The sequence below is a fragment of the Erythrolamprus reginae genome, chromosome 1 (genome assembly GCF_031021105.1).
Source record: "Erythrolamprus reginae isolate rEryReg1 chromosome 1, rEryReg1.hap1, whole genome shotgun sequence".
Taxonomy (NCBI): domain Eukaryota; kingdom Metazoa; phylum Chordata; class Lepidosauria; order Squamata; family Dipsadidae; genus Erythrolamprus; species Erythrolamprus reginae.
In genome coordinates this window covers 394,103,156-394,119,776 of record NC_091950.1, presented here as the reverse complement: position 1 = coordinate 394,119,776, position 16,621 = coordinate 394,103,156, and the positions used below count along the sequence as shown (strand labels likewise).

The 16,621-nt window shown below is 38.5% G+C and overlaps 1 protein-coding gene across 1 annotated transcript; it reads right to left on the bottom strand.

Annotated features, from left to right (window-relative positions):
- Nucleotides 1–2,814: 2,814 nt before the first annotated feature.
- On the bottom strand, nt 2,815–15,433 carry ATRAID (all-trans retinoic acid induced differentiation factor). Its single transcript, XM_070734973.1, has 7 exons — nt 15,080–15,433; nt 14,874–14,998; nt 12,476–12,547; nt 10,680–10,751; nt 10,042–10,163; nt 7,528–7,628; nt 2,815–4,233 (listed from the first exon to the last, which is right to left on the bottom strand). Exons 1-7 carry the CDS (start codon nt 15,170–15,172, stop codon nt 4,129–4,131), a joined length of 690 nt encoding a protein of 229 aa, XP_070591074.1. The 5' UTR covers nt 15,173–15,433; the 3' UTR covers nt 2,815–4,128.
- Nucleotides 15,434–16,621: the final 1,188 nt, after the last annotated feature.

Sequence of the window (16,621 nt, the reverse complement as noted above, 5' to 3'; positions counted from 1 at the left end):
AATAATCAATCAATCAGTACAAACCACCACTACCCTACTCCACGGGAGTGAAATGTTTGCAAGAAAATAGCCAAGCTCAGTAATTACTTTTAAAATAGGAAATAATTAAATAGTATGTTTTTACCCATAAATGCTTTAACCATTTTAATCATTATCTAGAACTGAAATTTTATAGTAAAGAAAATTAAGCTACTTGCCTAATCTGTTATCATACTGAACCTTATGGGTTCAGTACAAAACCTTAAAATGTTACTGTGCTCCTTGACAAATAATGCTATCTATCATTTGTCCTTCTTGTGGCTATTCAAATAATGTGATTTAATCAATTGAAAAAGAGTCCAAGCACCTATCTGAAAACTTATCTTGGTCAGTAAGCCACTCCCACCCAGTCACATGACCTTTAAGCGATCTTCCAGTCACATGACTACAAGCCACTCCTACCTGGTCACATGGCTGGCAAGCGACTCCTGCCTGGTCACATGACCATCAAGCCACACCCACAAAATAACCCACGCCCACAGTGTGGCAGTAAAAATTCTAGCAGCCCATCACTGCTAAAGTGGGATTAGAACTCCAGGCTCCTGCTTTTGATATTGAGGGGGAAACCCATGCAGAGTTCAGTGTTTTACACTCAGCTGAAATTAATATTGCATTAGTATGTGTAACGCTGCTGCTTAAATAAGCTATGTGATTAGAGATGGCCCAGTTTCATCAAGTACATAAGGGTTAGATTAAAGTTTACCTCGTGATGTCATAATCAAACAAATAAATAAGTAAGTAAATAATAAAATAATTCAGATTGGATCAAGGTAGATTCTGAGCTTGGCTACATTCCCAGACAACCAGTATCTGAATTGAAACATACATTCACAGAGGGAAGACTGAATTTTGGGCCTATAAATATAAAGAAGTTCCCTGTAATTCATTCTTATCCTAGCTGAGGGGAAATTTCGTCTTATATAAAGACAAAGGGCAGAATCCTGGAGATGCAGATAGTGGTTGCTATGCCTAATTTGGGATAAATGATATAAAGCTAAAAGTAATTCTGATATATGTTTGAATTGACCCACCAGAAATGTGGGCATATCTACAGAAAATATTTTGTTTCAAGATTCAAATTATTTGCATATAAATAAATGTTTTAGCTAGGAATCTTCGTTGGGTGTTTAGTTTGTTGTATTACAAGCCATCTGATTTTTATTTCTCTGTAAATGTAAATTCATAATTTAAATGCAGCTTTCCTCAACAAAAATTATAGCACTCCAGCACCACCTTGTGGCCTAGAAAGAACTTAGTATTTTTGCAAATAGGATTCTCTACTTATGAATTTTTCTAGATAAGAACCGGGTGTTCAAGATTTTTTTGCCCCTTCTCAAGAACCATTTTCCACTTACAAACCCTAGCCTCCGAAACTGTAACCAGAAAAGGCAGGGAGAAGCCTCTGGAGCCTCTCTAGGAATCTTCTGGGAGGAAACAGGGCCGGAAAAGACGGAGAAGCCTTCGTGAGGTCTTTCTAGGAATCTCCTGTGGTTTCCCCAATCGCACACATTATTTGCTTTTACATTGATTCCTATGGGAAAAATTGCTTCTTCTTACAAGAACCTTAAGAACCTGGTCACGGAATGAATTAAGTTCATAAGTAGAGGTACCACTGTACATGAACCTTGTGCACTTGAAAGACACCGTCCATGGTTTGAGCAAGATGGTCTCCCAGAGGTCTAAACCAGCAGGAGACTTTGTTTTAAAGTCTTCTCACAAGGAGGATCTACTTGCTGGCTCTTCATTCCGCCACGGTTGTTGGTACTGAAGTATATACTGTACCGTGTTTTGTATTGTGAGCCGCTCTGAGTCTCCAGAGAGGGGCAGCATACAAATCTAATAAATAAATAATATTCATTTTTCATAATTGCAATTGATCTTATCCAAGATACCATTAAATTCTTCCATCTTCAGGGTTTGATTTATTGCTATAAATTGACATGGTGGTTTTTTTTGTTATACTGCATTTCTTTCTTGTTGATTTGACAAAATTGACTATATTGTACATCTGCCGTCTCTCAGTACAGATCATTGACTTTCTCCGTACATATTCAGTGAAACCAAATTTCTTTTTCACCCGAGCACTTTCCTAAACCTCAAAACTGAGCGCATGAAATGTAAAATAGTCAAGAGCAGACTTGCTATGAAATCTTCTCTGGTTTATTGATTAACTGAAGCTGCTTCTTCCTTACTGTATCATATACAATTCTGCCTAACTTACAGGGTGTCCAGGGGGAAAGCATTTTGAAATTCCCTGATATTTCCCTGACATTTCCCTGTAACTTGCGATCTAGTTAAGGCGCGGTTGTATATGACATCGTACCAAACGGTTAAGCCATGGAGAAATATTGGTAGCTGAGGAAGCAAGTTGTTGCCACAATTATGCTCATTTTTGTTTGACTCTGCCAGGCAGCGCAATCCGTTTTTTTTAAACATGATTTCTCCCTGACTTTTAAACATCTTAATACAGCTTTGTTTTTTACCAATTCATTTTGTTTCTTTCACAAATTCCCTGATATTTCCTGAACTGCTGATTTCCCTGATTTCCCAGGTTTGTTGGACACCCTGAATTTAGCAATCTACAGAGAGCCAAGATTGGATTTATTTATTTTTGCAAATAGGAAGTAGATAGGGACCAAATCCTTGGGACAATGTGTCCCAAAAATGCATATCCCAAGGAAGTTTGATAATTAAAAAAAAGTTTAAATAGGTTATTAAATTGATATGTTAATTATTTAAATAAAAATCATAGTTACTAAACAAACAAACAAATGGTTTAATTAAAACAATGGTTTAATTAAAATAATCAAATTTCAAATGCTTAGCATACAGCATTGACCCAATTTAAAAACTTAAGGAATCTTGCATGAACAGAGGAGAGTGGGATTGACTTGAGTAAACATCAGTCTTTTAACAATGAAGAAGCAAAGCGTTCAAGGATAGGAATTGTTCAAACACAGAATCACATTACTAGTTCAACTTTGGCCTGGAATGTGGTCAAATAGTTTTTCCAATTGTTTCATGATTTGTAGAAGACTGTTGAAGAAAGAAAGAGCACAAACTTGCAAGCTTTCGGTAACAAGCATGGGTAAAAAGAACACAGCGGGTGTTTTGGAGTAATCAGGCCCCAGAAAAGAGAAATAAATATGCTTCCACTATTTATTAAAATAAACCTTTCAATTTTAAGGAAGGACAACAGCTGGTCCATTAAAGATAGAATCCAAGAGGTTTCCTGAAATAACAGGAGCAAGAATGTGGTTGAGTGTCTCATAAATTCTCGAACATTCCAGACCCAGAAAAACTTCGCTGAAAAAGAGCACCTAAATGCTACTTCAAATTAGCACTGTTTCTCAGACTCCTTGCTTCTAATAGTAGAAGAAAGAAATCTGGATTAAGCCCTAAGGCAGTAGTTCTCAACCTGGGAGTTGGGACCCCTTTGGGGGTCGAACGACCATTACACGGGGTCACATAAGATCATGGAAAAAGACAAATTTCCCATGGTGTTAGGAACTAAAGCTTCTATTCTGGTGCCTTTTACAATCCGACCAATTGGGCGTTTACAGCTTAGAGCTTTGTTGGGAGAATTGGCGCTAGACTTATGGTTGGGGGTCACCACGACGCGAGGAACTGTATTAAGGGGTTGCAGCATTAGAAAGGTTGAGAACCACTGGCCTAAGGAATCAGGAGTCACACAAGCACTGGGTTTCATCGTATCCAGACACATCCCTGATTAATTGTATTTACTTTAATGAGAAATGAAATATACATTCCAAAGAATATTAACATTCAGTAAGACATTAATTTCACCCACTTCTTTTACATTTTATTGACAGTCGCATTGGCAAAGCAACCGGGCTAGTTGAAAATAATGTTTTTCTTGTACAATAACAGCTACAGTATTTTTCCATGTTTCCGAAAATGTAACGGGGTGTAATCGTTCTGACAGGCTCTAATCCAAAACCTGTTTCCCCCAGAAACATTGGGAACCTCCAGTTCCAAAACCAAAGGGTAACAACAGACAGTAGACAAGACTTGTAAACTAGCACCTCCTTTGAGTAGTGTTGGTGGACCTGGAGAATGGAGAGGCCACTAAACGGTTTTGGCTTTGTGCCACTGGGTGATCCAAAGGAAGGTGGAGAGAGTGATAGTCACGGCTCCCAAGGTTCCAAAGAACAGCAGGTATGGAAAATTGCCCTGAAAGGTAAAGGTAAATTAGAAGGCTTTTTCTAATTTGATTAGTTCCCAAAGGTTTCTTTTCATCAGCCTTGAATCAAATGGGCTCTAACACAGCTTTTACCAAACCAAAGTCCTCGAATGCTGTTGGAGATTAGTTTCCAACAACCTCAGTGAAAAGAAGGCAGTAACACACAATGTAATTGTCAGTATCACGTACTGTTTTGGTTGGCTTTCCAATATACAGTAAGATTTTGCTGTTTTATCCTATAATGTTGGTTACTGGTTATATATTCTGGTTAGTATTAATAGCTGAGCTGTGTGCACTGTTATGTGTAGAGAGCTGTGTGCAATATATGTTATAGAGAGCTGTGTGCAAAATACTGTGCAGAATATATTGTACTGTTGTAAAGGTATTTGCAGTAGAATAAGAGAATATATGTAATTGCTGTGTGCTACTTGGTCTAGTACCTACCATGTGTTAGGATTGTATTATATGCTGTATTAATAAGAGAATAGGCTGTGTGCTACTACTAAATGGTATATTATATCTTGGCTGTGTGTGAAGGAGATAATATATGTAATACTATGTACTTGCTGTGTGAGAAGAAGAGATGTATTGTAGACTGTATTATAATTACAGTGATACCTCGTCTTACGAACTTAATTGGTTTCAGGACGAGGTTTGTAAGGTGAAAAGTTTGTAAGATGAAACAATGTTTCCCATAGGAATCAATGGAAAAGCGATTAATGCGTGCAAGCCCAAAACTCACCCCTTTTGCCAGCCGAAGCGCCCGTTTTTGCGCTGATGGGATTATTATTATTATTATTATTATTATTATTATTATTAATTAGATTTGTATGCCGCCCCTCTCCGCAAACTCGAGGCGGCTCACAGCAATGATAAAACAATATACAATAACAAATCTAAGTCCTCGAAACCCCACCTCTGGACTTCCCTGTTTTTGTGATGCTGCGATTTCACTGAGGCTCCTCTCGCTGGGAAACCCCACCTCCGGACTTCCATTGCCAGCGAAGCACCCGTTTTTGCGCTGCTGGGATTCCCCTGCTGGGATTCCCCTGCAGCATCGCAAAAGCACGGAAGTCCGGAGGTGGGGTTTCCCATGGAGGGGAGCCTCAGGGTAATCCCAGCAGCGCAAAAACGGGTGCTTCGCTGGCAACAGAAGTCCGGAGGCAGGGCATCCCAGTGGCGGCGGCTTGGATTTGTAAGGTGAAAGTAGTTTGGAAGAAGAGGCAAAAAAATCTTAAACCCCAGGAATTTGGTTGTTTAAGAATCCAATAAAAATAGTGACGGCTAATTATAATCTAATATGGAAAAAAATCCAGAAGCAGATAAAAAATTGGAAGGGTAAAAAGTTAGGAAGAATTGCTAAGATTAGGGCCCTCAAGATGATGATAATACCAAAAATGATGTATTTGTTTCAGGTTCTACCGGGTAGTTTTCCTGAGGCAAAACTAAGAGAATGGGATAACAAATTAAGTTATTGGATTGAAGGAGACAAAAAACCCAGAATAAGGAAGCATTGGCAGTTTGCACAAGAGAAAGAGGGAGGTTGGGGCAGCCCGTGCCTAGTATTATATAGAAATGCGTTTCAAATGGAAAGGTTAATGGAACTACAGTTATGGGGGGAAAAGAAATGGGTAGAGTTAGAAAAAGAAATCAATAATATAAACAATAAAGAATTATTATTTAAAAATTGGAGTAGAATAGAAACCAGTAAATTAAGTGATCCTTTTAAAGCATGTTTAGAAATATGGTATAAATGGCAGAGGAAAAGTGGAATAAGGGTATCCAGGCTATCAACGTTATATGTATTGAATATAGGGGATGATGTTAACTTAAGTAGAATCATTAAAGTATTAAATAGTAAAGGGATAACGAGAATTGAACAATTATATGAGAAAGATGGAAGAGTCAGCAGAACTCGATTGGAATGGTGGATTGGTAAACAGAAATGGTTGCAGATTAATGCAATAAGTACATATTTAAATAAAAGTGAGAATAAAGAAGCTTTCTTATGAGAAGAAAATTGCTTAGAAAAAATAATAAGAGAAAAGATAAATGAGAGCAAAGCACAAGCCGGCAACATATACAGAATGCTATTGCAGATGGAAGAGGAAGTAACAAAAACTTTGACAAGATGCTGGCAAGATGATTTACAAATAGATGAAAGGGGAATGAAAGAAATAATAGAAAATATATATAAGATTAAAAATACGAGAGTTAGAGAGATGAGAAGGAAATTTTTACATAAATGGTACTATACACCAGTACAAATTGCACACTTCCAGGGGAAAGAGAAGGGTAAATGTTGGCATGGGTGCCAGGAAAAGGGAATTTTTATGCATATGCTCTGGGAGTGTGCAGAAATTCAGAAATTTTGGAATGTAGTGCAGAACGAAATTAACAAAATGTTAAACATTAACTGGATAATCACAAAAGAAATAGCAATTTTAATTAAATATAGGGAACTAGGAGAATTTAAGGAAATCAAAGCCGCAGCATTGGAAAGTGCCCAAGTGGTGATGGTATTAGGTTGGAAAGATTCTACAAAATGGACATTACAAAATTGGTACTGGTACATGGTGGACCACATACATTTTGAAATCATGGAAATAAGATTAAATAATTTCGATGAGAACAAATTGGAGAAGTTGATGGTGCGATGGAATAAGGTAAAAGATTATATGTTAAGTAGAATCTGTGATGTAAATATGAAAAATAAATTGCAATCACTCTTTTAGTAATACTTGATGCAAGATAGAGCCAAGGAATAACAGATAAATAATTAAATTTTCTTGAATCCTCTTGTATGGGTGGTGGGGGTGATGGGGTGTGTGTTATTGTTAGGTGATGGGCACATGCACTGTGCACTGTTATATGTTTGTTCTATGTAAACTTTTAAAAATCAATAAAACTTTATTTTAAAAAAAAAACAAAAAACCCCAGGTTTGTATCTCGAAAAGTTTGTATGACGAGGGGTTTGTAAGACGAGGTATCACTGTACTGTGTAATGTTATGAAGATATTGCATATCCTGTAAATAATATCTTTACTATATGTTGGCTTGTATTATTATCTGAACAACCACCACTGCCACATGTACTCTGATTCAATTACAGCATTTCTATCATTGGCTATTAGATCAGTGTGGAGTACTGACCGTAATGATTAATTCCAGTTGGAACAATCTATTTGGGCTTTCCACCCCACCTTGCCCAAGAGCCCCATCTCCTTGTACCAAAGGAAAAGCATACACTGCATAAATCCCATAATAATCGAAGACCAACTTACCTGGCGCAAGCATTTATAGCCATGGTATGGATCTACACAGAGGCACTGGGAGAAACCGGGCCCGTCAGAAGCACAAAGCGATCCCTCTGGGCATACCCAGACTGTAGAGAAAAGGGGGTGGAGGGTGAGAATAGCCTCTCACTTTTTAATTCTCATTCTATAAACAGCACAACTCACAGTTTCTTGTCTTTAGTTTTCTTTCAGTCTCTTCCACATCATTAATACTGTGCCTTCCATTTGCAGAGCAGACCTTATTCTGCCCACCTTAACTCTTTCTGCCAAAACCACCTATGTATATCCTCCTAAGATTCAGGACATGAGGACCTCACTGCCCTCACTTCAGGTCTTTTGCAGCTGCCTCTTACTGATGGTATCTTTTTGTACAAGGTGTATTTCACGTAGCAAATATTTTGCTTAGTCATAGAAACATAGAAGATTGACGGCAGAAAAAGATCTCATGGTCCATCTAGCCTAACCTTATACAAGGGGTGGGCAATTAATTTTGCCATGGGGTTGCATGAGAAATTGGGATGGTTTTTGAGGGCCGGACTAATAGTATAATTAACTCAGTTCTACCCAATACTGTAAAAACCCAGACCCTGCCCTGACGTAAAACACCCAGAAACACTCTACAGACCCCTAGCTGTTTGCTTTATGGCAACACGGTGCACCACAGTCACTGTGCTGGAGTGTTTGTGTGGTTTCTGTGCTCAGCCGCTCTCGGTAGGGGGTGAGGGTCTGCTCCAGTGCGAGGGTGAAAGAGCTCACCGTGTGTGCCGGGACGCCTCCGGTTCCTGCTTTCCTCATGATTCATCAGGAAACCGGAGGAGTCCCAGCAGACGCGGTGATCTCTTTCACCCTCGCACTGGAGTGGACCCCAACTTCCATGGACCCCAACTTCCGTGGACCGGTCACAAATAGTGAGCAGGTCAATCACAGACAGCCATCTTGTTTTCAGCTCTTTTTTTTGCAATTTTTTTGCCCATGAGGCACAGCCACGCAACACAGGAGGAAGCGAACTGGTAGCAAAGTAAATTAGAACCCACCCCTGAGTTTCCTAATAATTTTATTATCTTATGGTTTCAGGTCACCACAACATGAGGAACTATATTAAAGTGTGTGATATTAGGAAGGTTGAGAACCACTGCAGGTGTAGCTGTTTCACTGCAAGGGAATTCTAGACTTTATTGTATGTTTGCAGATTGCAGTAAAACATACAAAAGATATTTGGAGTAAATCACGTCTCAAGCAATCATGTTAAAATCAGAACTTTTTCTATTAGGCATTGCTAGACAAAAATTCACAAAGGAAGGCAGATACTTTATCCTCCACATTACCACAGCCGCCAGATTGATATACGCGCAAAACTGGAAAAAGGAAACAGTCCCCACAACCTAGCTTTTATAATTAAAGTCATGGAATTTGTAGAAATGACTAAAATGACACTAGAATTACAAGAAAAAGATGAATCTGATTTTTACAATACTTGGGAAAAATGGTACAACTGGCTGAAGCAGAAAAAATACATGCAAAACTAAAGGAAACCCAAAATTAAACACACCTTCCACACATAGGAAATGTTAATATAGGTATGCTACACCACATATCAATAAAATATTAAATAATACATATCACTTTAACAGCTAAATACACAGATTTTTTTTCAAAAACATACAAAACCACATTATACGACTTAACAAATCTGCAAACCACACAAAAAGACTCAATGAAAAAGTCAATAGTATGGTTGACAAGTATATCCTTTACATAATAAATTAGTTTAAATGTACCCAGAAAGATAGTTATGTAATCAAATAAGAATAAATCATTGTAAATATACTTAACTAATACAACATATGTACAAAAGAAAAATGATCTCATGATAAAATGTGTTCTTATAATACACAATGTATGTTTATATGTTTGTTAGTCAAATTTTGTTTATTTTAATTCAAATATTTAATAAAGATTATTTTAAAAAAACATACAGTGGTAAGAGTGACTCACACCTGGCTCACATCTTTACTAATTGATGGTTAGTCTACTGCAATGTGGGCTGCCTTTGAACATGACCCAAACTGCAGTGGGTCAAAATATATTGGGTGGGTTTTTAGCAGATATAAACCATTACTGTAGAATTAACTCCAATTTTTCAGTTACCGCATTTGCTGCTAAGAAGCTTCCAAATCAATCTTCTGGTTTTGTGGCTGTCTCTCATGCTCTTCCAGGAAGTTGGTATTAATGGTCCCATTCCTGACAGAGTTTCAGTAAGTCTAGCCCAGCAAACAACTATTATCTGAGGGACCTCAACCCTGTGGAACACCTTTGCCCCTGAGTTCCAACAGGCAGCCACTCTTTTTTACTATTTTTTCATAAGACTGAAAATACTTTTCTTAGAGTTTGGTGGTAAACAATCTACTTTTAGGATCATCATCACCAATTTTCACCTTTCTCTACCTCTTCTTAGGTGTGTACAGCCCAAGCACACAAGGTGTTGCCCAACTATACCCTTACCAAGTCCCAATGAGCCATTGCAGGAGCTCCTCTGGTCTTGACAGATCCGATTGTTCCCTTGGACGGTGACATTTTTCCATACTTCACTGCCTCCAGGACAATCCAGCTTCTGGGGTAAAGCACTGGGGATGAAAATAAATTATATCAGAAACAGGTGAGAGGCAGATTCAATAGGGTCCCCCCCTCCCAATAAAATAAAACCTCAAAACTATATCCCAAATGTGTAATATTGTGAAAATAGCCAAGAAAAGCTTCGGATTTCTATTGAATTCTTTTAATGAGAATGTGGCAGTAATGCATAATAGGCAAGGTTATGCTGCAGTTTCCATCTCCTGGTAAATCTTGCTTAGTAGGCCTTCCCTGTTGTGATGACCACACTTGATGGAACATTCTCCCCTTAGGAGTCAGTTTCTGGAAGCCCCTCACAAACTTCAGTGAGATCTCGAGGTGGCTCCGTTGCTGATCAAATCTCATGTTGAGAGTGTGTATTTTTATGTGTTTTGGTTTGACATGTTTTTATACTTTTTTGCTACGTGCTAGCCAGAATCACTTCTTGTGAGGTTGATATAAATTTGATAAATGAACTCAAGTCAGCAGCCTCCACTCATTTTGCATCTGTCGTCATTTACAATACTCACAGGGTCTGCAGCTGAGTGAATCCTCGGAAGCCGTCTTCAGGGAGACTCTCCAATGGATTGTCAGTTAGATCACTACATTTAAGAACAAGATAACGGAGAGAATACATTCAAGGCCAATGTTGTGCTTCCTCTGCTGCGAATTATGTTTAGTGTAGTACAGCACTCTGATGCCGTGTCTGCTATAGTGGGACAATTCACATTTAAAAACAAATATCTCATTCTCGAGGCTTTCCTTCTTTCCCACGTTTCTACAACACTCCGTGGCCTGCACTGGCTGCCGATCAGTTTCCGGTCACAATTCAAAGTGTTGGTAATAACCTTTAAAGCCCTACATGGCAGTGGACCAGAATACCTCCAGAACCGCCTTCTACCGCACGAATCCCAGCGGCCGATTACGTCCCACAGAGTTGGCCTTCTCCAGGTCCCGTCGACAAAACAATGTTGTTTGGCGGGACCCAGGGGAAGACCCTCCTCTGTGGAGGCCCTGGCCCTCTGAAATCAACTCCCCCCGGAGATTAGAATGGCCCCCACCCTCCTTGTCTTTCGCAAATTACTCAAGACCCACCTTTATCGCCAGGCATGGGGGAACTGAGACACCTCCCCCAGGCTTTTATATTTTATGTTTGGTATGCATGTGTTGTATGGTTTTAATTGTTGGGGTTTTATATATACTTTTTTAAATATTAGATTTGTATTACTATTATATTGTTTTTGTTATTGTTGTGAGCCGCCCTGAGTCTTCGGAGAGGGGCGGCATACAAATCTAATAAATTATTGTTGTTGTTGTTGAAGGCAGATATTATATTTGCAATTCAAATGCCCAAATAGAGAATTCAAACACCCTCCAACAGTTGGTCATATTATTTTTAAAAAGCATTTTGTGGCTGTTTACATGACAAATGTAATGCCGTATGTCTCAAAGACTCACCTATAAACCATGAACAAGAATCTGAGCACAAATTACAACTAGCAGTAAGAGCCTCGGTGGTGCAGTGGCTAGAGTACAGTACTGCAAGCTACTTCTGCTGATAACCAGCTGCCAGAAGAGTTTGGCAGATGAAACTCAGTAGGCTCAAGGTTGACTCACCCTTCCATCCTTCCAAGGTGGGTAAAACGAGGACCCAGATTGTTGGGGGCAATATATGCTGACTCTGTAAACTGCTTAGAGAGGGCTGTAAAGTACTGTGAAGCAGTATATAAGTCTAAATGCTATTGCTTTTGCTATGGTTAATTATTGCTGGTACTGTATTTCAGAAAAGGAAGCCAGAAACCATAAGCTGTCTTTTGTCTCCTCTAACCATGGTGTTCAGGGTGAATAAAGAATCCCAAAGAGCTCTTTTATAAAAAGCCTTTCAGTTCTGTGTCTTATATGGAGAATTATGAACACAATGGTACCATTAATTCTGTTAGCTGCCACTTTATGCTTGTGCTTCACTGTGATGACAGATTGCCATGAACTGAGGAAAGAGGAGATGGGAGGTGGGATGCTTTGGGAAACAGCTGCCTCAAGGTTACCCAGCTGGAGGAAGGAGGAGGCTGCATACAAATTTGCATTTGAACTGACAGTTAGGAAAACATCTTGCCTGAACCAGATTGGTTACACTGGAGGCAGCAATGAGAGACAGTTAAGGGAAGGAAGAGCAGAACCTGGGGATTTTGGCATACGATTTTCAGTTCTGGCTTTGCTTCACTACAATACACTTGATTTCTAAACTGTACCTTTCTCAATGAATGAAGCCAAGGATCATTTCTAATTAAAGATTTAAACAGTGGCAGGTCCAACAAATTCAACTTACATAACAAAAGCTGTTTTGACTTCCTGGAAGCGAGAGTTCAGCTTCTGCAATGAGCAATTTCCATAATCCAACCTATAGATGAAAAGAGATAAACAGCTCTCTTACTTCTAGTGTAAAGGACTGGGTAAAGTTATGTATATATTGGGGAGTAATAGAAAACATATTTCACAATAGCTATTTATTTATTATTTATTAATCAGATCCGCAGACTCGGGGTGGCTAACAGCAATAATAATACAATGTAAACAAATCGAATATTTAAGTTAATTTAAAACCCCAATTTAGAAACCAATCATACATACTGACATACCATGCATAAATTTTATAAGCCTAGGTAAGACTTATTACAAACCACAGTTATGGTATGTTATAGTTGTGCTGGAATAACATTTTTTGAACAGTAGTTAATTACACTTGTTGACTGAGTTCCTATCCTACAACATTTTTGATTCTTTTGTTACATTAATTAAAATGGAACAAAGAAAGAAAAATAAAATGCTGAATTCAAAAATTCTAATATGCTACACAAATCCAGATATTGGGTGACATATCAAAATTGCTTGTAAAGATTGGCTGTTGGGCAGGATATAGGGGAAATATATCAATGTCATTTATATTCCAAGCATAAAGGAGGAAAGATCATAATGTTCTTTATGTCTCATGGCATCTAACCCCAAACCCACCCACCCCCTCAGTTTTATCCTTTACCAAAGTTCTGATCATATCTCCTAAGTTTTATCCAACAAATGATGTTGAAGAAAAATATCCCGGGATGATACTATACCATAAAATTCATTCATTTATTTATTATTTATTTATTTATTTATTGGATTTGTATGCCGCCCCTCTCCGGAGACTCGGGGCGGCATTATTCATACATTAATGTATTGAATAAAACAATTTGGGAAAATGAAGTGATAAATAAAAGGGACACTAAACATTTAACTTCAACTCATATTAGCCTGTCAGCATAGCCAATACTGAGAGAATGTGAAAATTTAGGTTATAGTAGAGCACAGATTTTGTTCCAATTAATATTTTTCAGATTCCTATCCTAGGAATCATGCATAATGAAGTGCCCAGCAATTAAGGAAAAATAAAATTAGCATATGAGTTCAACATCCAATAAAACAATTAAAACAATAAAACAAAATCGCATCAACCTCACTCCACCATAATTATTTTAGTTAAATTAAAACTAGATGCCCATATAAATGTAATGCCAGAACTGTAAAAGGCAAATATATTTAAGGCAGCATTTTCCATTAGAAAGGGAGGACCTGCCTTCTATTTCATACCCCTTACTTCCTGGGAGAATTTTTGCAATGTTGCCATATTTTCTCCCGTTGAAATAATACCTAGTTAGGTCACTGTTCTCACCACTGAGAAAGAAAGGAAGGAATGAAAGATAGAAAGGAAGGGGGGGGGATAAAGATTTGAAAACAGCAACAATAATATTTTTGGAAAGCTCATTTTATACGTTTTCATAATATACTTTTGGGTTTTTTTTCCCAAAAGCAAAATAAATTAAGGCTATTGAATCAGATCATCATCATTATCATCAAAAACGTTTATTTATAATGCCCTTTTAACAAAGGGCATGATAACAAGCCATATACAACTAACAAAGACAGACAGTAGACAATACAGATCTCTGCATCCAAGAGATCTACATGATCTCTTGAGAGCACTGACACATATTTAGTTAGTTAGTTAGTTAGTTAGTTAGTTAGTTAGTTAGTCCAAACAGTTACAGAGGATATACTTATAGTAAGTTATATCAATGAAAGAACAGAATAAAAGATATAGGAATAAAATATTATCAATGAAAGAATAGAAGAAAAGATATAGGAATAGAAGTAGGATATATAAAGAAATATAGGAGAGACAGTAGGACATGGGACGGAAGGCATGCTGGTGCACTTATGCACGCCCCTTATTGACCTCTTAGGAATCTGGAGAGGTTGACCGTGGATAGACTAAGGGTAAAATGTTGGGGGTTAGGGAATGACACTACAGAGTCAAGTAATGAGTTCCACGCTTTGACAACTCGATTACATTTAAAATACATTTCTAAACAATGCATCTAGGAATCCAAAACTATCAATTATCAATATATCAGTAATATCAATATTACAATGATCAGATGCCAAGGACTGCATTTGGATGTCCTTGCTGGATTGCCAAAGATAATCTACTTGGCCTCAAGTACTGTATTACAGAACATATTTTGTTAGGCTGCCAGCTTGCGTCAGGCGCTGAATTATTTTCCCCATAAGTGTAAAAAAAGCCTGAGCCGGCCGCGCGTTGCAATTCCGGGGTGTAACCTACCTAAGCCCAGGCGGGGAGGAGCCCGGGCAAGGTTAGCAAGTGATCGTGTCAGCTCGAATTGACTCACCCCAAAACAACCTTCTTGTCCCTGTCTAAGCAGCAGCGGCCCCTCCGAACCGCGCCCGCCCGGGAACGGCAGAAAACAGCAGCCGCAGACTCATTTCGCATGGGCCCAGCACAGTAGCCGCAGACCTACACGGAGAAAGTAGACGGATACCATGAAAGACCCCTCGTACCGCTTCCCATTCCCGGACAAGCCTCCTCCCCCTTTACCTGCTCTAAGGTTTCCACCAGGAACCCGGCGAACGAGAGGACCACCAAATACAGGAACAACTGGGGAACCCAGAGCCAGCTGGGCGCAGCCATGATGCGTCACATGATCGCAAACTTGCAGTCACGTGAATCCGAATAAAAACAAGAACGCAAAAGCGTGTTATTCTCTCCCGCGAAACAAAAGAGGCGTAATCACGATGCTGTCTATGAATTTAAATCCAAAATCCATAGCTGGATAAATCGTCTTAAATGATTAGATTATTTTACTGGAACTTATACATTTCTGAGTTCTAGACAAGAAAAATTTCACAAGAAGAGTCCTACACTCCTCCTCGCAACCAAATACTTTACTCCACCTAGGTCAGTGTTTCTCAACCTTGGCCGTTTGAAGATGTGCGGACTTCAACTCCCAGAATTCCCCAGCCAGGCGTTGCTGGCTGGGGAATTCTGGGAGTTGAAGTCCACACATCTTCAAACGGCCAAGGTTGAGAAACACTGACCTAGGTATTAGTTAGATCAAATACTACATCGCCTTCGAACTGATCTAACTGTAGTTCATAAAATCATATACCAAAATGGCCTTCCCGTTAGTGACTACTTCACCTTCAACCGCAACAACACACGAGCAGGTAATAGATACAAACTAAATATAAACCGTTCCAAACTCAACTGCAGAAAATACGACTTCAGCAATAGAGTGATCAAGGCCTGGAATGCACTACCTGACTCTGTGGTTTCTTCCCCAAACCAAACCCCAAAATCTTTAACTTTAGATTGTCTACAGTTGTCCTCTCCCCTTTTGTAAGAGGTTTGTAAGATGTGTGTATAAGTGCACCATTGTGCCTACCGACTCTATCCCACTGTCCTAGTGTCTTCTTTTATCTGATATCTAATACATGCTTGACGAAATAAATAAATAATTGGCTATTTTATTTATATTTTACATTTGTATATACAGTATATATTTTATATACCTGTGATGAAAATCTATGTTGTTGCTAGGAGTCAGAAACAACTGGATGGCACAAAATAAATTAACACTGTATTTAAAAACACATGGGGAAAACATGCAGAACAAGGCTTCAGGCATTCTTTCCAACCTCTTTTACCAGCAGTGGCCAAAGAAAGTACTGTACGTTTATTTTCTTCTATGTAAATAAACTTACGTATTTATGAGTGTGTACAAGAGAGAGAGGGGATTGTGCATGCATTTTTCTTCACAGAATTAACAACCTAGGTGGCTCTGAAGATCTAATTGAGGTGGCTGCATGTTAGCTGTGTGTTTCAGCTCTCCCCTTCTATAGTATCCTTTTGTTGTGGGGGCTGAGGAATATGCTGCAATATGCTTCATTCCCTTTTTAAAAAAAATAATTTTTATTTTTATTTTAAAATTTTATGTTACAAACAACAATAAAACATGTCAAAGTGTCAAAACAATAATTATACAGTTATATAATAAATTGTTTTTGATTCATAGGTCATTGGATTCATAAGAAATTATACAGTTCCATAGGTCATTATGAAGAATTCCCTCTGTCAGAA